This window comes from Rattus norvegicus, chromosome 5 (genome assembly GCF_021556685.1).
Source record: "Rattus norvegicus strain SHRSP/BbbUtx chromosome 5, alternate assembly SHRSP_T2T, whole genome shotgun sequence".
Classification (NCBI taxonomy): domain Eukaryota; kingdom Metazoa; phylum Chordata; class Mammalia; order Rodentia; family Muridae; genus Rattus; species Rattus norvegicus.
In genome coordinates, this window is record NC_141538.1 from 151,499,984 (window position 1) to 151,521,578 (window position 21,595).

The 21,595-nt window shown below is 51.6% G+C and overlaps 1 protein-coding gene across 6 annotated transcripts in view; it reads right to left on the bottom strand.

The window, feature by feature from the left end:
• Positions 1–5,208: 5,208 nt before the first annotated feature.
• Wdtc1 (WD and tetratricopeptide repeats 1) overlaps positions 5,209–21,595 on the bottom strand; it is a 66,564-nt gene continuing 50,177 nt past the window's right edge. For 3 of the 6 annotated variants that reach the window (XM_087548674.1, XM_087548673.1, XM_087548672.1), the window contains 9 exons: positions 17,946–18,040; positions 17,383–17,498; positions 15,299–15,371; positions 14,652–14,760; positions 13,493–13,666; positions 10,114–10,349; positions 9,179–9,353; positions 8,035–8,227; positions 5,214–7,130 (listed from right to left, as the gene is read on the bottom strand). In XM_087548674.1, coding sequence (XP_087404800.1) covers positions 6,933–7,130; positions 8,035–8,227; positions 9,179–9,353; positions 10,114–10,349; positions 13,493–13,666; positions 14,652–14,760; positions 15,299–15,371; positions 17,383–17,498; positions 17,946–18,040 — 1,369 coding nt within the window. In that variant the 3' untranslated portion in view covers positions 5,214–6,932. 6 annotated transcript variants of the gene reach the window in all.

A 21,595-nucleotide genomic window follows, 5' to 3' on the forward strand; every position in this document is an offset into this window, starting at 1 on the left:
GGACCGAACCCAGGGCCTTGTGCTCGCTAGGCAAGCGCTCTACCGCTGAGCTAAATCCCCAACCCCTGTTTTTTTTTTTTTTTTTAAGACTTTATTTTATGCATGTGAGTGCATTGTCCCTATCTTTAGACACACCAGAAGAGGGCATTGGATCCCATTACAGATGGTTGTGAGCCACCATGTGGTTGCTGGGAATTGAACTCAGGACCTCTGGAAGAGCAGTCAGTGCTCTTAACCACTGAGCCACCTCTCCAACCCGACAGATACTGTTTATGCTGGCCCTGAACACTGAACTCGAGGGACCCTTCTTCAGTTTCCTTAGTAGTAGGGACCACAGGTGCAAGCCACAGCACACAGCTAGATGTCACCTTTCTCGTTTCTGTTGCTTGCAGCGATCTGCCTGCCTCTGCATCTTGAGTCCTGGGGTTAAAGGCTGCTGTGCCTGGCTTTTTTTTTTTTTTTCTTAATATTTATTTTCATGTGTATGAAGGATTTTTTTTCCAGGAACATTCCACTGTACGGTTGTAGCTAGCTTATCCTCAGACCTTTTGAAGCACATGCTGGTGGATTGCAGCTTAGACGATCATGAACAAACCCCTGCAAACATCCAGGTACGTGTTTGCACTGGTGATTTGGCCTCATTCCGGGGAATGCCAACGAGTTCATTTGGATGGTGTAGTAGACTGGTTTTGTAAGAATTGCAGTCTCTCCTTAAAAGTGAGCATATTACTTACGGGTTGTGGTAGCTAGTGCTTCAGATCCCAGCATGGGGGAGACTTAAATCGAAGGCTCATAAAGCTGGGCTTTATGTATAAAGTTCCAAGCCAGCTTAGGTTATGTAGAAAAGCCAATTTTAACTTTGCCTTTTTAGCAGCAATGAATCAAGTTACAGTCGCCCCACATCCTTGTTAGCATTAGTATTGTCCTCTGTTTAAACCATCCTCATAGATGTGTAGAGTTTTCTGCTATTTTGCATTCTGTAATGACATGTTGGCTGTTTTTAAGACAGGATCTATGACACACTAAGCCTGGAACTCCTTATATAGACCAGGATAGCCTCAAACTCAGATATCCTCTTGCCTCTGCCTTTTGAGTACTGGGATTAAAGACATGTACCACCACACCCCTGTCACATTAACTATCATTTCACAACGCTTATAGAACATCTTTGGTGAGGACTTTTAGGGGTGGCATGGGGTTTGAGACAGGTTCTCTCTATTATACAGCTCTGGCTCTCCTGGAATAGTCTAGCTTCAAACTCACAGAGATCAGTCTGCCCCCTCCTTCTAGATGCTAGGTATGTGCCACCATGCTTGAGTTTTCTCTCTCTCTTTTCTTCAAAACAAGGTTTCTCTGTGTAGCCCTAGCTGTTCTGGTACTTGCTCTGTAGACTAGGCTAGCCTCAAACTCCTTAGAAATCTGCCTGCTACCATGCCTGTCAGATTATATATATAGCCAGAAAAAGGAGTCTGATCCCCAGTTGTTAGAGTTGACAGCTGCCATGTAAGTGCTGGGAATTGAACCTAAGTCCTAAGGAAGAGCAGCCAGTGCTCCTAACCACTGAGCCACCTCTCTGGCTCCTGTGTATTTCTCTGAGTTCACCTTGACCCTCTTTGAGGCAAGGTCTTGTCGTAGCTCAGGCTGGCCTTGAACTCCTGACCCTTGCTTTTACCTCCCAACTGCTGAAGTCACAGGCGTGAACGCACTACCACAGCAGGCTCAGAACTGATGAGTCCTTTGGAGCTGTGTGTGATGACTCGTGTCTGCCATTTCAGTACAACTGCTGAGAGCACCAGGCCAGCCTGGGCTACAGTGTGAGACCATCTCAAGAGAGGAAACAAAAACAGTGAGCCAGGCTTGCTGGTGGGTGTCTGTGAGCCTAGTACTTGGGAGGTAAAGGCAAAGATCAGGGAGTTCAAGGCCAGCCCAGGCTCCAAGAGCCCATCTCAAAATGCAGGACCTGTGTATTTCAGACCCAAACCCTTCCCCCGATGTTTCGGTACCGTTTCCTCATATTTGGTTTGAGTTTTCATTCTTTAACAGTGTTCTTTGCCGGGCCTGCATTTTTTCAAGTTGGATGAGGTCTTCTTACTGATTGTTTCCTCTTGATCTTACTTTCGATGTTGCGTCTAAAAGCTCAGGACAGAACTCAGGGTCACATGGATTTCCTTGTTATTTTCTACCAGTCTCACCCTGTTGGACAACTGGGCAGATGTTATGTGAAACCCAGAAGATGGCATCGGATTCCCTGGAGCTGGAGTGAGGGCTTCTGGGCTGCCCAATGAGGGCGCTGGGGACCAGAAGAGCAGGAGGTGCTCTTAACTGACGGGCCATCTCTGCAACCCAATTTCTAAAGACAAAACAAAACAAAACAAAACAAACAAACAAACCTGGTAGCCAAGACGTGGTGGTGGTACATTCCTTTAATCCCAGCAGAGGTAGACAGATCTGAGTTTTGAGGCCAGCCTGGTCCACAGAGTGAGTTCCAGGATAAGCCAGGGCTACACAGAGAAAAAAAAACCAACCAACCAAAAACAGCAAAACATGAAGTGGTGAACAGTGCACTTTGGGACTAGTTAACTATTCTGTGTGACAGTGTATATCTGAAGTATTCTTCTGTCATCTGTACAGGGCATTAATAAAAACTCTATGCTGGCTCCTTCATGGTGACACACCACAGTGCTATGGCTTTGAAGCACCCAGCTAGGTGGCTCCTTGGTTAGGTGACTGGGTCTTGATGGTGCTAACTTTATCCATGGTTAAATCCATCAATGCTGGGCTATTAAGACATAGAGCCTGATTGGAGGAGAGAGGCCACTGAATGCTCTCCTTTTTGTCCCTCTGTACCCTAGTTACTGTGAGGTGGGTCTGTCCCTCTGTCCCTTGTCCCGCCAGGTGTTTGCCTGGCCACAGGCACAGGCTGAAATGCAATGGGACCAGCTGACCATCACCCAAAGCCTATGAAACCATGAACCAAAATGAACAGTCCTTGGTTTAAGTTGGTTTTCTCAGCTATTTTTGTCATACCATTGAAAAAGTGACCAACATATAGAGAAGCTCAAGGTACCAGGGAAGCAGAGGCAGGTAGATTTGTGTGTTCGAAGCCAGTATCTGATCTATATTGTCTAATTCCAAAATGGCTTCTCATTCACTTAACTACTTTTTTTTTTCTTTTTTTTGGAGTGGGGACTGAGCCCAGGGCCTTGTGCTTGCTAGGCAAGCGCTCTACCACTGAGCTAAATCCCCAACCCCACTACTTATTTTTATATTGTGGGCATAGGTGTTTTTCTGCACACATCTCTGCGCCACATACATGCAGTGCCCATGAGGTTAGGAGAGAATGTTGGGTCCCCTGGAACTTGAGTTACAGATGGTTGATGTGTATGCTTGGGACAGAGCTCAGGTCCTCTGCGAGAACAAGTGCTTATAACTGTTCCTGTCCTGGTAAATTCTAATGGCTCCTTGTCATGGGAGCAAGCCTATGGTCTCTCGCTGGGGACATGCATCCTCCAGTTAACCCCTCTAGCTCTCTATAACCTTCCCCAAATCAATCGCTTTGGATCTCCAAACACAACACTGCATTATACTTCCTTGCCTTGGGACACTGTGCCTCTCTTGCACAGTCTGGAAATGCCTTGAAGCTTCTGGAGGCTTAATTTGGGAACACAGGGTCTTTGTCTAGACCTGAGGAGGCACAGGCAGCTATCCCAGTTTGGTTCTTCTCACAGCTACAAAGAGAAGATTCTTAAGTTTCACAGTGGAACTGTTCTTGTGGCACTAACAGCCCCTAAACTGTATCAAAGGACCTTACGGTGCCCTGGTTGGGTGTGGACAGCAAAGAGGAATGTTTTAAAGATGAGATCTACCAGCATCTACTGGCCACTGAGAAAACCGCCAGCTTGAGGTAATCTGCAGTTTAACTACGAGACCACATCACACTACTTTTGACTATATCCTTACAAGAAGTTGGGTTTTAGCTGGCTTTACTAACACGAATCTTTAGCCCCAGCACTGGGGAAGCAGGCACATCTCTGTTAAGGTCAAGGCTCCTGTTCTACCAGGTCAGCCAGGGCTACATAATACAGTGGCCCTGTCTCAAACAAAGTTGGGTTTTTAGTAGTCACTGTAATGAAGATGAATCGGTGTGGAGTTAGAACTGAGTGGCGGTGTCTGCTTTGAAGAAAAGGCTTGTGCAGTCCCCAGCAGGAACACAGACCCCATCTGGACCTGGCTATTAAGGAAAAGACAGGAGGCTGGGGATTTAGCTCAGTGGTAGAGCGCTTACCTAGGAAGCGCAAGGCCCTGGGTTCGGTCCCCAGCTCCGAAAAAAAGAACCAAAAAAAAAAAAAAAAAAAAAAAAAAGGAAAAGACAGGGTGGTGTGTGGCTCAGTGGAAAGTGCTCCCCTGGCATGCACAATGCCCTGGGCTTCATCCCTACTATGTAATGAATCCCTACTGTGTAATGAACTGCATTAACTAGGTATGAGGGTGCACGCCCATTCTCCCAGCACTCGGGACAGAGGCAGGAGGATCATAGGTCAAGGCCATTATTGACTACCTAGTGAATTAAAGGCCAGCCTGGGCTCCACAGCCTGTCTCCAAAGTTCCTTCTAATTTATGTGTATTATTTTTAAAAATATATCCTAAGCGATTTCAATTAGTACTTAATAAGTTGAGCTCAGCCTTTTTTTCTTAGGAGGCCCCACGAAAAGTTTCTATGATGATATTATTGTGAGCTGAGAAATTCTAGAATCTTCTGGCTTAAGAACTCATCAGATAATCTAGGATACAAAAGAAAAAGAAAAACAAAACTAAACTAAAACCCCATGGGTCCTCGAGTCCCTTTAGTAAGCTACAATCATATTTGTTCTGTAGTACAATGTAAGGTACACAGAACAGTACACGGCACGTAGCAACTGGTGAACACTTCTGGGTAAAACATTCGCTCCTTGTAACACATACACAAGAACCATGTGCACCTTGGATCACAGGAAGGGATGTGCACCTTGGCTTCTAGTTTAAGGAATCTGAAAACTACCAAGAGTTGAAATCCCTCATTTCCAGGCTTTGTGCCTGCTGGGCTGAGTGACCCGCACCGCTCCAGGCAGGTCTCGTTCTGCTCAGCAGAGGTGTGGTTGCTCCAAGTCACAGAGCTACGGCAGGGAGGGAATCAAGACCCATTTGTATCCCCAACAAATGCCACCAGTCACAAGTAGAACAAAATGGTTTTAATCAATTGCGTCACCCTCACTCTCCTGGGAGCAGAGCAACAAAAAGGCTCGGCTCCTGCCCCCAGAGGACAGTAAGGCTTATGTGTCTCTCCACACTGCAGGGTCCAGGCTAGGCAGGCGGGTGGGAGACAGGAGGCAGGGACGGGGGAATGGCAGGTGGCTTCAACATAGGAAAGCAAAGGGACCCTGGCCAGTTCTCGAGCCCCAGGGTCTAGCCCAACACTCCCGCTCCCCTCCCTGGCTTGAGAAAGGTCATGAGGAAGAGCAGGGGAGCAAGTCCCAGCAGCAGGAGCGGCAGCAGCAGCTGTTTCCTTCACCAATAAATACACTTCATTACCAAGCTAGAAGAGAGGGGTGGGAAGAGGACCTGGGGTGGGCAGGAAGGGGGAGAAGCTGCCACCTGTGTCGCTGAGATTAAAGCAATGAGATGGTGCCAGACCCCCCACTACTAGCCTCACCCCCCTAGTCTTCTTAAAACTGTGAAAAAGCTTTTAACATGGCCCTCCTGTCTCCAGGGCTGCTCAGAAGCTTGACTGAGAGGAGGCACCTGGCGGAGACAGGGGCGAGGGAGGGAGAGAGGAAGGGAAGGAGGGAGGTATGGAGGGAGGGAGAGAAGGGAGGCTGCTTCTCCCCAGAGGCTGCAGCTGGAGGGCTGCAGCCCAGAGGAAGCACACAGGGCTGGGGGAGGCTGGCATGAACCAACTCCCAGCTCCAGAGCAGGCGCCGGCCGAGGGGCTAGAGGGAGAGGGAGGCTTGGTGGTGGAGTGGGCGCTGTGTCCAGTGTAAAGCTTGGGGCTGCTGAGAAGGGATGGCTGAGCTAAGGACTTTCCCACCCCCTCCCCCCAGAGCAGCAGGGGACAGAGAAAAGCCATCACTTCTTTGGTCTTTGTGGCGGCTCAGCACATGGGTGGGAAGGAGGGCAGAGAGGGCGAGAAGGGTCCTTAGGAAGCGCCACCTCAGCAGAGGAGGCCTGGCTGGGAGCTCTGGCAGAAAGGTCACAGTGAGGCCGAGGAGCGCCCCAGGAGAGTGGCCATGGCGCATTAGTACTTGCATGGGCAGGTGGGTGGGGACGAGGCACCCCACCCCCTGCCACACCAGAGGAAAGGCAAAGCCCTCAGAGCCAGCCTAGAACAGGCCCAGGAGGGGATGAGAAAGCTCCACTGCCACCAGGGCAGGAGGCCTGACCTTGCCACTGCGGGCTCCCACCTTTCCTACGGTTCCACCAGAGCACTGGTGGCTGGGAAGGGACCTTCCAGAAAGACCTCAGGGGAGCTAGCCCCATAGGCAGGAGAGCAAGTGGCAACAACAGGCCAAGGCAAGCCTTTGACAGCAGGGAGTTCCACTCCCTTTCTGTTGCCAACCAAGAGGCAGGGCAGTCCGTGAAGACAGCTTCAGCTCTTGCCTCCCCACTGGAGGCGGAAGGGGTTTTGAGAAGGGCCAGAGCCTTCCAGAGACACGGAAGCAGGAGGTAAGGGCATACGGAGGGACTTCCCCTCCTGCTTTTCTGCTCAGGGCTGTGGACAGTCAAGGGACAATCAGCCCGAGAGTCTGAAAGCCAGCAAGTTGCAGCAATCCCCACCCACAATGTCGAACTAACAAACAAAACAGGGGAAATGAAAAATGGGGGTGGGAAAGACAAACCAAAACAGAGCCCAGCCCTCTGATCTCCTGCACAGGGCCGGGGACTGGGGCTAGGAGCATCTAGCTGGGCCGGCACTGCACCTGGCCCTCTGCGCTGTCCTCGTCATCGGAGGCCCCAGCGCCCCCACTGCTCAGGCCTGTGATCCGGTAGCCCATGTCCAGCAGCATCGCCTCCAGGGGATTGGCATTCATGCGCCGCTGGTTGGCCTGAGAGGCACCCTCCATGTCCTCCACGACTCGGCCCGTGAGGTCTTCACTCTGTCAAGAAAAGGCAGTTCTAGTGACCTCAGGGTGGGGGGGCAGCAGGTACAAGGGAGGCACATGTACTGTGGCATATACATAGGGGCTGAGGAGGGAGACACACAGACTGGGACATATAAGAGGAAACATCTACTCAGAATATGTAAGGGAGGTCACACTGGGGCATCTAGGGGCACATAAGGTTAAACACATGGTGACAAGTGTGCACACAGGAACACGTGTTGGGGAGATGCTTCACATGTTAGGTTGGGGACCAGATACAGTCCCCTAGTTCTAACAACCCTTTACATTTTCTCCCTCGAGGAAAGGCCTGGTGGGGTCCTCTTTATAAAAGTTACAGCAAACCAGTTCTGGATTTCCTTCAGCTCCGCTAGCTGTCATTGGAAGGCTCATGGAAGGCTCACCTGCCCACTGGCACCGAGAGCAGAGGAGGCCACACTGGCTGACCTAAGTGTTCTGTGTAAGACTGCATAGCAATCAACCCCAAAGCCTGTGCGCCTGCCCGGGACCGTCCTTTAACAGCTTCCGGGCAGGACCCCTGACAGGCATATGAAGGGAAGGTCTCCCGAGAGCCTGAGGCATTCCCTCAAAGGCTGATCTGGCTCTGTCTCCCCCCTTGCCTACCTGCTCTTGGTATATGGACTTTTCACCTTCATGGCAATCTCAGGGATATGTCCCAAGAATGCAAAAGCCAGTCTCACCCCAGGAACGCCCACTGCATTAGAGCTTCCTAGGGACTAGGGGGTCCCACTTTCCGGCTTCATCTTTCCCGACAGTTTCTATCCTGCGTGGCTCCGCTCCCTTCCCTTCCCTTCCCTAGCACTGAAGCTCAGCCAAGGCTTCAAACGCAGTCCTTATGTTCCTTGTCGGTCGGCTTTGGCCACCTTGCTTGTGCCCTCACCTCTGGTCGTGGGTTCCACAATCGCACCACAGGGTCGATGCCACTGGTAGCCAGGAAGCAGTAGCTGGGGTGTGGCTGCAAGCAGTTGACAATGGATTCATCTCCCTGGAGCACTCGGACTAGGTTGGTGGTCTCCTTTTCCCAGATGAAGAAGGAGCCATCATCAGAGCCGCTGACGATGTACTGAGCATTGCTGGCAGAGAGTAAAGGGCAGGGAGGTCAGGCGCAGGGAAAGGCGAGAGGGGACACGGAAGCCGGGGACCACTCGGTTCCTCACACTCAAGGGGCTCCCCTCGACTCAGAACTCTATGCAAATGAGCTCTTCTTTCACGCTGCTTGTACAGTCATCACTGTGTTAAAACCCAGCATCAGTTGCTGGGAGCAGAGGCAGGCAGGCTCCTGTGATTTTGAGGCTGGCCTGGTCTACAAAGTACGTTCCAGGACAGCCAGGGCCTCACAGCAAAACCCTGTCTCAAAAACCAAAAACAACAACAAAAACCCCCCAATATCAGTACCCTCCAATACGGTACCACAGAATCCACGGGGGTACATTATTACCTCGCCAGTGTGGGACTGACTCTTGTATCTATCTCCTGTAAGAGCAGCTTCATCTAGCTAAACCTTCCCTCAGCAATCCGAGACTTCTTGGACCCTGACTACCAAATCCTACAGTCCAGCCATAATATAGGCCCTCTCACACTGTTGACATTCGGAGGGGATCTTGGGGGAGAGACCCTCTTGACAAAAGGGGATCAACAAAGCAAGGATGGGGCTTGGGGTGGGAGTTGTCTGAGAATACAGGCTGTGCCCATGAGTGCCCAGGACATGGTCCAAGATGCCCGGTCTCACAAAAGCTCCAAATGTCCAGATAGAGCCAGCAAGCTCCAGGACACTAGACAGAGTGTGGGGGCGGGGGCAGAGGGAACTTCCAGGCACTGACGCCACCCAGGCCAGTCTGTTCTGACTGCAGTGGTGTGGCTGGTTTCTTCGTACGCACAAAGAAAGAGGCTGCCTGAGGTACCTGAGGGTAGAGAGACAGAGCCAGGCCACGAGTATCCCCAAAGTATGTCTCCCACGCAGCCCTACCCCTCAAACCCTTGCACCCACTGTGATGTGCACCCTCCTCCTGCTCGGGGCCTCGGACCTGCCAAAGAAATTTGCCTCCTTGATGTCCGTTGTGGTGTTGCAGTGGCCACAGTAGCGGAACTGGTAGTCGTAGCTGCGCTCCCGTAGCACCATCTCGTCCTCGGAGATGGAGTCCTTGCGGCTTGTGCTTCGGAGGCGAACTGGACCACCACCGCCAGCTGCCTTCTTCTCCTCTGGGGCAGAAAGCAAGGAGAGGTGAGAGGGGTGAGCAAGGAGAGGTAGGAGGCTTCCCTTCCTTTCATCTCCTCCTCGCTGTCTCCTCCACCTCTGTGCTAAGTTTCCGGCCCAGAACTGGCAACATGGGGCCACCTGCCCCCAGCTTTACCCCGGAGAACTAAAAGTCTGCAGGAAGAAGCATTGTCAGCTTCAGCCTGGACACTCGCAGCATGAGCGAATCCCACGGCTGGTTATCTGCCTCCAGCGAGACCTTCCTTACATTTGTAGCCCACATCACCATGACCCAGCTCGCTGCCCTCCAACTCGGGAGGCACTGGGCAGGCGTGGTGTGCCCTTTGCAGATGGCACTGGTCTGGAGGCTGTGCTGGATCCATGGCCGCACAGTCCAACCTGGTAGAGCTGAGCTGGGAACTAAGGCACTGTCCTAGACACCATGCCCGCTGCACACGCCCAGATCGAGACCAAGGCAACAAACAGCACTCGCCTCTCTCGGCCATGCGCTCTCTGCCAAGGCCCTGGCTGTGACAGGTGAGAAGGCCTAGCTGGAGCCTGCACAGCCGGACTGGGCGGTACCTGGTGCCTTGAATGCTAACATTAACCCTCAACAGAGTTTCAATGGGAGATGCTGACCGTGAGTTTCAGGGGTTAGCAGACTGTCCTAAGGCCGTGGAGTTTCAGAAGTCAGGGCTCCTAGATCAAAGCACCACAGCCTTTCTGGGTAGGGACGGACAGCTGCCTCTCTGGGCACACACTCACCGCCATCACTTTTGGAGAAAAGGGCAGCTGTGATGTCCCGGCCCAGCGCGTCACAAGCACTGCTGTGGGCCTGCTCTGGGAACTTCCCTTTGAAGTCATCCAGGCACTCCAGAGCCTCGGCCACATACTTCAGTTCAAAGAGGCACCGGGCCAGACGGAAGTGTGCCTTCAGGTGGCAAGGGTTTAGGGAGATGGCCTTGAGGCAGTCCCGGAGGGCATCGTAGTGGTCACCGTCCCTGAGAAGTACAGGGACACAGCTTAGAGGTGAGGGAGGCCCCGTGGCAAATGCAAGGCTCCCACCATTTTCTGTGGCTACTTCTAAGCTATCTCTGACAAACCTCAGGGTGAGGAGATATGGAAATGAAGCCTTGGCAGAGCCCAGTACTCCCTCCCAGGGAGGAAGCCAGGATCCCCGAGGCTTGAGGCAGTGAAAGGCAGTATTGGGGTGCCCTCTGCTGGGCACAGCCTGCAACTGTGCACTGCTCACCTCAGGCACCCGCAGCTCTGCAGCAGAAGGCCTGGCATCCTGCCCACCTCAGGCTCCCCAAGCCCTCCTTCTCTTTTCCTTCATCCACCTCCTCAAATCCCCCTGCTGGCCTTCAAAGCTACGTCCAAGGCAGGGGGCCCTCAAGGACAGTTCTGTGGTCTGGAGAAGCCAGAAGTGTTAGGCCAGGGGCTCAGGGTCTGACCAGCAGGCAGCGCACCCCAGCCAGACCCCCCCTGTCCTGGCTGACTGATCTGCAGCAGCTGTGGCCTCCACCTCCTGGGGCTGGAGGATGGGGCCTGGCTGTCTGGCAAAGTCAGCTCTCTGGAAGCTGATGGTGAGGAGGCTGTGCACACCAGGAGCTCCAAATCCTCTCTACTCTTTTCTCCAATGGAGAAGTAGGGTAAAGGGAAGTAAAGGCTTTTTATTGGAGGGGGTAAAAAGAGTAGCTGGACAGGAGGCACCTCCTGTTGCCAGAAACGCATTTTGCCTCTCATCTGTACAGCCAAACAGCAGTGAGGGTCCTGTCCCCTTTAGAAACACGAAATGTTCATATTCTCAATGCTGGGGGTGGAGCTTCTCCCGCTTCCTACTGGGCTGGGGTGGGCCTATCCTGCAGTAAGCAGCACTCCCTGAGGACAAGGGTCCCTTCATCAAGGGCACAGGTCACAGAAGGCTCATCCCGACCCTCTCTTGCCATGTAGTCAGGAGGAGCACCAGCCCTTGGAGGAGCCGGTCTGAGACTAGGGACCCACAGCTAAGCAATGTGGGGCAGGCAGGAAGCAGAGCTGCTTTGATGGTGTGTTCTGCGTCAAAATGAGTGGCTATGACGAAGGATCAGGCGCTGTGTGGAAACCCAGTTACTGCCTGCAAGGTGCCCCTTTCTGAGCTCCTAGCAAGAGCCAGACCAGAGACCAGCCAGGAGCCAGAGGGTGGTCTGTTTCCAGGAGCAGATGGTAGCCCTGGGGAGACTGGCCTGGGACAGAATGTGACATTCTAGGGGTCACTGGCAGGCATGTGGGGATGGGGAAAAAAAAAGAGCAGGCTGGCCTCAGGGCTCACCCATCCTAGATGTACTGCCAGATCAATCTCCCTGAAAAGACAGCCCTCTGCACATCCCTGCTCAAATCTCTCCAGTAGCTGCCCATCACACACTGAATCAAGGCCAAATGCCACCCTCTGCATTCCAAGCCCTTTCCAGGCAAGCCCCAGGCTACCTCACAGACTCATCCCCTGCCAGTCCTTTCCAGAACCCTCTGCTCCAGCCAAATGGATTTGCTGTACTGAAGCAGGCCCTTCAGTCAGTCCCCCGCCCCCATGCCTTTGTTCACACCATCTCCTCTCCCTGCAGTGTCCTTCCCCACACTCCTCTCCTCCCCCTCATCGCCTTGTCTGAGCTGCCCACACTTCCAGCCCATTCAGACACATCTTCCTGAGGCTTCCCTGATCCTGGGCTGAGGTGACTCAACTCTTCTTGGCGCCCACAGCACTTTACCTGACCGTTTGCAAGACTTACTGCTTCCTGCCTCTCTCACGTTTCATGCTGAACTATGTTAGAGATTTTATTCCTTTCCAGAGGCTGGGCCTCTGAGGCACAGGGATTCAGAGAGATAGAAGTCTGTTTCCCCAGTACCTGGCACATAGTAGGAACTCAGAAAACAAGCTGTGAATTAGGAAATCACCAACTTCTTTCAGCAAAAATACATACATGAAGCTGAGCTCTTAGCTAAGCCTAGAAAGGGGCTGTCACATCCTACCCAACCAGTGTGACAGAGGTCAGACACCTCAGATGGCCAGGACCCCAGACAGCCCTCTATTGAATGTGGGTGCCCTCTGGTCCCTGGGGAAGCTCCCGGTGCTTCAGCTAACTTCTGCGTGTGTGGCGTCTCCCCCACTCCCATTCTGCTGACTTGGGTGGGGGGTTTCTTAAGCTTCCCCAGGCCTGCCTAGTTTCAGCCAGACGATGGCACACCAGCTGGCCTGTCTGTCTGGGCAGAGCCGACGGATGCCAGACGGAGCAGAAATGGCTGTGGGCCCAGCTCTATCCATCTCTAGTCTTGGCCCTGGCTGGGGGATGGGGGTCTGCCTGCCTGCCTGTCTGATGGCGCTGCAGGCAGGACTGGGGCCCTGATGGCCTCTGAAGATGTGAGGCGTCTTAGGATACTGACCTGTCTTTCCTTTTACCACCAGTCAGTGTATAGTGAGTGGGTCTAAGAGCCCAGAAAGCAAATGCAGGGTCATTCAACTGCAGAATCATGTTATAAAGTTCCTCAAGCTCCTCAGTTGTATCTATCAAGATTCCACTGTTTTTTTTTTTTTTTCCCGGAGCTGGGGACTGAACCCAGGGCCTTGCGCTTGCTAGGCAAGCGCTCTACCACTGAGCTAAATCCCCAACCCCTCCACTGTTCTTTCAAGTCCAATCCAAGCCTCTATTCTTCAGTAATCAGTATGAGCGCTCCTCTTAATTCCTACTTCCATTCACATATTTTTTTTAAAGTTTTTTTTTTTTTTTTTTTTTTTTTTACATGAGTACTTGCTGTCTTCAGACACACCAGAAAAGGGCATCAGATCCCACTACAGATGGTTGTGAGCCACCATGTGGTTGCTGGGATTTGAACTCAGGACCTCTGGAAGAGCAGTCAGTGCTCTTAACCACTGAGCCATCTCCCCAGCCCCCCATTCACATCTTATAACAAAGCAATTGTGAATCACCTGCACACTAAATGTTTTGTGCTACCTCAGCCTCAGGTAGAAAGGAGGGGCCTACATACAAGAGGCCCCAACGGGCAGTAGGTTGCTAATGCCACCTTCTGTGGATACCCCAGCAACTCGGTCTCATGGTCTAGGCGCTTCAGCCCTCGTCCTGACCCAGGGACCTCTGCAGTGCCCACTCACCACTTGCGTTTCATGTAGGCAGCAGCCCTGTTTCCGTAGAGCATGGCGTTGTGAGGGGCCTTCTGCACAGCCTTGCTGTAAAGCTGGATGGCCTGCGTCCACTGCTGGCAGGCAAAGGCTTCGTTGGCTTGCTGCTTCACGCGCTCCAGGTATGGGGGGAGCTCCACCTGGGGACTGTGAGGGAAGGAGAAAAGTCAGACCAGGTGAAGGTTAGCGGTCCTTCCCAAGAACATGCACGGTTTTATGGACCCTGGCATCTCACTGCCATCCTGGAGAAGGGGCCGCTTTCACCCTGAGCTTGGGTCATTTCCTATTACCAAGAAGGAATATGTATAATTCCAAACACTGTGAACCAGTAAGAGAGGCAGGAAAGGCTGTCTGGAAGGGTCTAACGGCGTGTTAGCAATTATTAATCAAATGCTTGGGCTCAGGTGACAGCCACCGATGCCACCTGCACCCACACTGAATTAAACCTTGTAACCATTCTACTTCCTGTTTTTCTCAGGGACCGGACAATCTGAACATCTAAGCCCAACAGATGGGTGGGAAGAGAACAGAGGCAGGGATGTACTATAAAATGGGAAATAACATGAGGGGGACGGATCATCTGCGTGGGAGACAAAGTTCAGTGCCGGGACCCTTACCCCAGTGACGGGGCAGAGGGACAAGCTTCACTGTGGGTATGTTTGGCCAACTCTCAGAAGCTGCTTTCGGAACACGAGCTGCTCTAAGAAGTCCCTCTGGTACAACCTCTACCATCTGGGATTCACAACTGGGTTAAGGTCAGGAGGAAGGGTTTGTGTGTGTGTGTTTGTGTGTGTGTGTGTGTGTGTATGTGTGTGTCTGTGTGCATGCGTGCACATGTGTACTACATGCATTGTGTGTGTGTTTTGTTGAGATTTTTGTATTATGGGTGTTTTTCCTGTATCAATGTCAGTGCGGTGCCTGAGGAAGCCAGAAGAGGACAACGGATTACTGGAAATGGCGCTGCAGACAGCTGTGGGCAGCTACACAGATCTGGGAGGGGAAAGAGCAGCCGGTGGTTGGCTGATGAGTAGTCTCTCCAACCCCAAGAAGAGAGGTTTGTAGGACACATTCATCTCTCCTGTCCAGAAGCTGTCACTAAGACTGAAAGGCCATGGAGGTCAGTTGGCCTCACCTGATACACCCCTTGCTTTCTGGCAGCCGGAAGCCGTTGCTGTGAAGGTGCAGACCATTCGACACGCCGTTAGACACGCCATTAGTAGACATCTTGCCATTCTGGACTTCTGGCAGAATGATAAGAAACAGTGAAACTCAGGAGGAGGGCTTCACTTCTCCGCATCTTTGGCTGCCATCATAGGATCTAATGGCTCCATGGTGAGACAATTCTTCCAGGTCAGACCCAGTCCCAGAAACCGAGTCAGGACAGGCAGGCAGTGGTGTAAAGAAAAGACTGTGTGCCCTCTGCTGGCTACAGAGGAAATAGCTCCTTTCTGTCTGACGTTCCCCAGAGCTGAGCTTGGGGAGGGGATGAGGGGTGAAGAGGTGGGTGGGTACATCAGCTGTAAGCCACAGGCAGAAATACATGAACCAGGACGAGAAGGAAAAGGGCAGCTTCTTCAAGTTCTTAAGAGCCAGGGCACCGGAAGGGCCCATCTTCCACAGGAGCAGGATGCGAAGCCTTGGACAGATCTCTGCCCCGTGCGTGAATGTCCTGATAAGAGCAGTGTAGAGATCTTGCCTTTTGGAGTGTATAGACACACTTCAGAGAAAGCACACGAACCTCTACCCACCACAGCATGGGCTCCCTAAGGGAGAACTTACCCACTGAGTGACATTTTCTAGGCAAGAGGAAGGTATACGGCCGTTGCTTGTAAGTCAAGTCAAACAAGTACACCTAGGATTGAGGAGAGATGGAGGCCATGAGGCGAGGAAACGGCTGAAGCATCAGCAAGAGCTGAGCAGCTTTCAAGACCAGGATCCTAAGCTCCCAGTGAGCGCTGCGCATGGAACCACGGAGCTGGCCAGACATTTCCACGAAAGGAACCTTAAGCAGGAAAATCCTCCAAGCTTTTGAGTCTTGGGGTAGCTATGAGGCCCTTGCTGACATTGGTCATTACCTGGGAGCACATATTTAAATCTGAAAGGGCCTCAAAGGCGCAAACATCTTGTTTTATAGATGAGAAAACTGAGGCCTCAGAGAAGAGAAACTACAAAGAGTGACACTGCTGCCAATTACCCTGTCAGCAGGCAAATATATCTGTTAGGCATATTTACTGAGTACTAGTCAATGCTTATTTTGTTGCAGGGTTCTGCTAAGTGTTCTGTATGGACATAAAACACTCAGATGAAGAAGTGCAGACTCGGAATTCCATACCTTACCAGGGTCCTAAGAACAGGGGACAGCACAGATAGGACTCCAACCAGCCCTGCCTGCCTCTGACTGCTCTTCCAGGCCTTCCGTTCACCCCCATCACCCTCAAGCCAGATGCTCACCCACTCTCCAGCCTGGCTCTTTTGTATTTACACCTTGCTTGTGACAGGTCACTGTTTGTGTCCGTGTTTGCTGTCACCTCAGGGCTGTCTGTATTTGCATCTGTCCCCATCATGTACAGGACAATGCTAGTGCCACAGCAATAGATGACTGGAGATGAATTTCTACAGGTTCAGCACACACACACCCCGAGTTGAGAGCACATAACCAGGGGCTGGCACCATCAAGTGACACTTCTCAAAGCTGGTCCTAGATCTCAGTTTGACTGAGCTCTAAGCCTCAAGGGAACCAGGAGGAAACTGAGGCTCGGAAAAAGACAATGCTTGAAGTCACTGGAAACAGTAAGTGACAGGGTAGTGTCTTTCAGAGGCTGCTCTCACTGCGCAGCTGAGGGTGGCCCTGGATTCTCTATCTCCTTCGTCAGCCTCCTGAGGCTGGGATTACAGAAGCCACCATAGGAAGCCAGCATGATCTGCCACTTCCTTTCTCTCTCATCTCCTCTTCTCTCCCCCCCTCTCCTCTCAGATAGGGTTCCATGTATCCTAGGCTGGCCTTGAACTTGTTACATCTGACCAAGGATGATCTTTAACTCCTGATCCTCTAGTGTTTACCTCTTTTTTTTGCGGATTTTTTTTTTTCCCCCGGAGCTGGGGACCGAACCCAGGGCCTCGCGCTTCCTAGGTGAGCGCTCTACCACTGAGCTAAATCCCCAGCCCCTAGTGTTTACCTCTTGCACATGTGGATTTGAGGATAGATCACCAGCCCTGGTTTCCTGGCTTATGTGGAGCTGGGGATCAAACGCGGGGTTCTGTGCATGGTAGGCAAGCACTGTACTCAGTGACGACCATCCCTAGCCCACGGCCTGTCAGTTTCAATGCCCATCCCTCTCCTTCTTCTTAGTCTGTGAGTGTGTGGTGTCCCCGGAATGCAGGCAAGCACACACCACAGTGCACATGGAGGTCACGGCAACTTTCTCCCATTTGTCTTCAATAGTTCTGGTTAGCCTGGAATTCAGTGTGTAAACCAGGCTGGTCTTAAACTCAAGAGATCCACATGCCTCTGCCTCCCAAGTGCTGGGAATAAAAGCGTGTGCCACTGCCTCCATCCCAAAGGGACCGCTGGAGAGTTGGTACTCTCCTTCTACTCCTTGGGATCTGGGGACTAAACTCAGGTTGTCAGGCTTGAACAGCAAGCATTTTACCTGAGGAGTCCCCTTGCCAGACCCTTTAAAGCATTCTTAACCAAAATACCTTACATCTGTCTAGTTCACTAAAAAGAAACAGAAAATAAAAAGGCTAGGTTAGAGTAACTGGGCTCCCTCGCATGTCACAATGTCATTACGAGGACGCTGACACTTCTATCTGCCAAGCTAGGCAATGCTGGTGAGGTCTCACCTCGCTGGAGTGGGACCTACCTGCTCTCCTCCCATGTTGACCAGCAGCTCTGTACCATTGGGGCTGAAGGTCACGTAAGTGGCGACCAGCACTCTCAGACGGCTGTTATAGTCAGGCAGCTTCACCGGCAGGTGACCTGGCAAGAAGAATGCAAAAACCCTAGGCTGAGTCAGGGGACAGTGTAAAGACAGCCAGATTGAAAATGCTAGCAACCAACTTCATGGAGGCAGCCACAAGTGCTGAGCCCTCAGTACAGTCAATGGGCCAGGCCAGCAGCCTGTGGGTTTGCCCTGGGTCACTTCGTGTGTGACTTGGGGTCTTGCTATGTCATCCGGCCTGGTTTTATTACTAGCTCTTTCAGATTAGTGTGGTGATTTGAAGCTTCTTGCTTAGCCTCTGGAGTTCTGGGATTACAATCCCATTTTAGAGAGAAGAAACTCCTCAGAGTTAAGTGATTTGTTGACAGTTAACACAGCTGGTCAAAATGAGGCGTGAAGGCCGGACCTGTCTGATTCTAACCCCTACCCCTCTGGACAGCCCTACAAAGAGCCAAGGTCCAGGCAAGGGCCAGGCTGGGCCCTACCTGCGACATAATACTGTGCTGCACCGTCCGGAAGGGGCTTCTGCCGGTCACAGAAGGTGTGCACACCCGCCGAAGGGCTCTGCTTCATGCTCTTTCTGATGGGAGGAAAATTGGACAGGTTAAAACTGGCTAGCTGTCTCTGGCTAGCTGAGTCACACACTCCACAGGGGAAACCCAGCGTTATGTCCTGAGGGGTACAGAAGGACAGAGTTGTCTTTCTTCCTGCTACAAGCGACTCCAAGGTTTGCTCTTTATATAACCATCAGTGAAAGTAGAGCAGGCTAGACCTGTCCTAGGATCAGGGATAGCCACGGCTGTGTGTGGAGAATGCTTGGGTTCTCCCAAGAGACTGCCCTCGCTCCCTTCTTTCTGTTCTGAGACAGGGTCACATTAGCTGAGGTTGACTTCAGATTCAGCTCTGAAGAGGATAGCCTCGAACCTCTGATCCTCTCTCCCTACATCTCAAGTGCCGGGATTGCAGTAGTGTGCCACCATTTTTTATTTTACCTTTTCTTTTCTGTTTCAAATATACATTCTATTTTTAAAAAATTTATGTGAATATGTGAGGGTCTGAGCATGTGAGTGCAAGTGTGAGAAGCCAGATGCCCTGAGGCTGGAGTAGTGAGCTGCCATGAGGGTGTGGGAACCACACAAATATTAACTGTTGAGCCATCTCTCCAGCCCCAATCTTTCAATTTTTAAGAAAAAATAAAAGAGGGACAGGCGTGTAGTTCCTTGGTAGAACACGTGCCTAGCATGTACAAGGCTACGTGTTCTGTCCCAGTATCATCATAATAAGCAAAACTGTATGCACAGAGGATCACATATGTAAGACTAGCTCTGGGGTCAGGCATGCTGGTGTAATCTCAGCACTGGGGAGGCAAAGTAGATCTCTATGAGGTCAAGACCAGCCTGACCTACATAGTGAGTTCAAGGCCAGCCAAGATCACATGACAAAGCCCGGCTGTGGTGATGCACGCCTTCAACCCCAGCACTTAGGAGGCATAGGTAGGTTGACTGCTGTGACCAGGTTAGCCTGGTCTACATAGTGAGTTCCAGGCAGCCAGGGGTACACAGAGAAACCCTGTCTCAGGGGGAAGAAAAAGACTGCATAATACATAAGACCTTGTGTCAAAAAACAAGGGGGCAGGAGGAGGAAAAACCGAAAACCGAGACTGACTCTGGGGCTGCTAAACTGGCTCTGCTTGCCAAGTCTGACGACCAGAGTTCGAGTCCCCAGGACCCACAGGATAGGAGCAGAGAATTAACTCCCTAAAAGGTCCTCTGGTCTCTACCCATGCACCATGGCACACAAAACTATCCCTGCCCCCATACACACAGGTAAAGAATTGTGTAAAAAGACTGTCACTCTGTACAGATACTAACAGCAGTAAGGTAACCAGCAGGAAATATACAGTGATTTTGGGGGTGGGATTACAGGCAAATTATTCGGTGTGGGGGGAGGGGGGTTCCCAGTGTCTTGCCCGCAAGGCTGCTGGTCATACCTGTGGTTATGGATCATTCGAATGTCATAGAGCCTCACAAAGGGCCCACTGGCCCCTACGGCCAGGCAGTTGTTATCCTGGGGATTGACAGTGAGGCACTTGGCCTCCACCATCGGGCCACAGTATTCTGTTAGGTCAATCAGCACCTCTGAATGTTTGCTGTTCTCCCGAAGGTCATACTGGCTGTAAGAGAGGACCAAGTTAGTGACTAGGTTTCTTATGTAGAGAGCAGGGGAGAAACCAAGTCCTTGTAAGGCAAGAGAGGATGGTGCACACTGCAAGCCAGGTGCCTGTCTTTCTTTCTCCTTTTTGAAACGTGGTCTCACTATGTAGCTGGCTGTCCTGGAACTCACTCTGTAGAGCAGGCTAGCCTCCAACTCCGAGGTCTGTCTGCCTCTGCCTCCTAAAGTGCTGGGATTAAAGGTGTGCACCACTATGTCTGGCTTAACATATTCTGATATCTTAAACTGACCCTTAGGGTAGACCCTACACTTGAGATTGCTACTGTTTCACTGATTGCTAATACTGAGCTAAAACATGCTGTTCATCTGGCACGGTCCGGAGTGTTTCAAATGGACCACCAGCCCGGTGCCACTCCAACACTAATGGTCAGAGAAATTCAATAAACTCTCTGGGATATCACATCTTTGAAGTGCAGAGCAGAACACCTGTGAAGACCATGGCATGAAAGCTCTTACATTAGCTGGGTGTCATGGTACATGCTTGTAATCTTAGCATTCCGAAGGCTGAGGCAGGAGGATCATGAGTTCAAGTCCTGATCTACATAGTGAGGTTGAGGACAGCCTGAGCTGCATAGTAAGACCTTTCCTTAAAAACCAATCAATGAACCAAATAAAAACTCCACCCTAACCGACTTTCAGGAAACAAGGGCTACAAGGGGGAAGAGAAGAGAGCTGAGCTTATCTGAGAGCTGCCTAAGACCATGAAAGCCAGGGCCAGCCTGCCAGCCCCTTAGCCCCAACTGCACAGCAAAGGAAAAGCAAAGTGTCCTGCCAGGGCAGAGGACAGTTCTGCCGCACTATACAGGACTTCCAAAAGGGGGTGTGGCATCACCCATCCACTCAGTCACTTCTTGCTGGCTCTAAAAGCCTCACACAGTTAACTTGTTCTTCTAGGCCATCTTAACGGGACTGCTCTTCCTAAAATAGTCTGACATCGTTCTTCTGCCACGTGGTACCTGCGGCCTGAGCGTTAGGTTTATCAGACTCCAGTCTGACTTTTAAGACCCAATTTTACATACTTTGCCTTCCTCAGCTTTCTATGTGGGTCAATTCTGAGTATAGCCTTTCTCTTCCCTGTCTGTACTAGGGATTTGCTCTAGGGCTTCAAATACGTTAGGTGAGCTCTCTGCTGCCTAGCTGTATCCCCAGCCTGTGCCCACAGCATTCTTCATCTCCTACGTCACTTTACTCTGCCTTCGCGACACCCACCGGCTTGGGTGGGGACACCGTCACACCCTGCTAGGATATTTCTGCTGCCCGCGGCTCTGCCCAGGTCCTGATGCTCAGGTGATCTGCTAGGTCAGCAAGTGCTTCCTGAGCATGCATGCCACTGACCCGGCTGCCTTCTAACTGCTGTGTGCTATGCACGAATGTTCTCGGTTAGCATACTCACAGCTACGAAGGAGATGCCATGATTACTCCTGTTTTATAAAGAAAGAGAAAAGTTCTCGAGTGCAGTGGCCTTTCCACACCTCACAGCGGGAGAGAACTGGGATTGGACCTGTTCTGCCTTGCTTCAGAGGCCTCCTTGTAGCCACACTGTAGTGAGTTTACGCATGACCTCATGGAGGCGCATGCTCATGATCTAGCTGCCGAGGAGGCAGAATGTGGGCTCTACTGAGCCCTGTGTTTGAAGCCAGCCTGAGGAACAGAGAGATCCGCTCTCATAACAACAGGGTGAGGATGAGCCTGTGATCTCAGGGAGCTCAGGACTTGAACAGCCGAGGAGCTAAAGACCTAATAAGCACAACCTGGCTGGCTACAGAGCAAGCCCCATTTCTGCACCAGCCTCCCAGGAAACAGTGGTGTCTGCAACTTAGCTCAGTGGCAGAAAATCTATCTGATATGTAAGAGGCCATGGGCTTGACTCCCAGCACCCCAAAAGGAAAGAGAAAGAAGGACA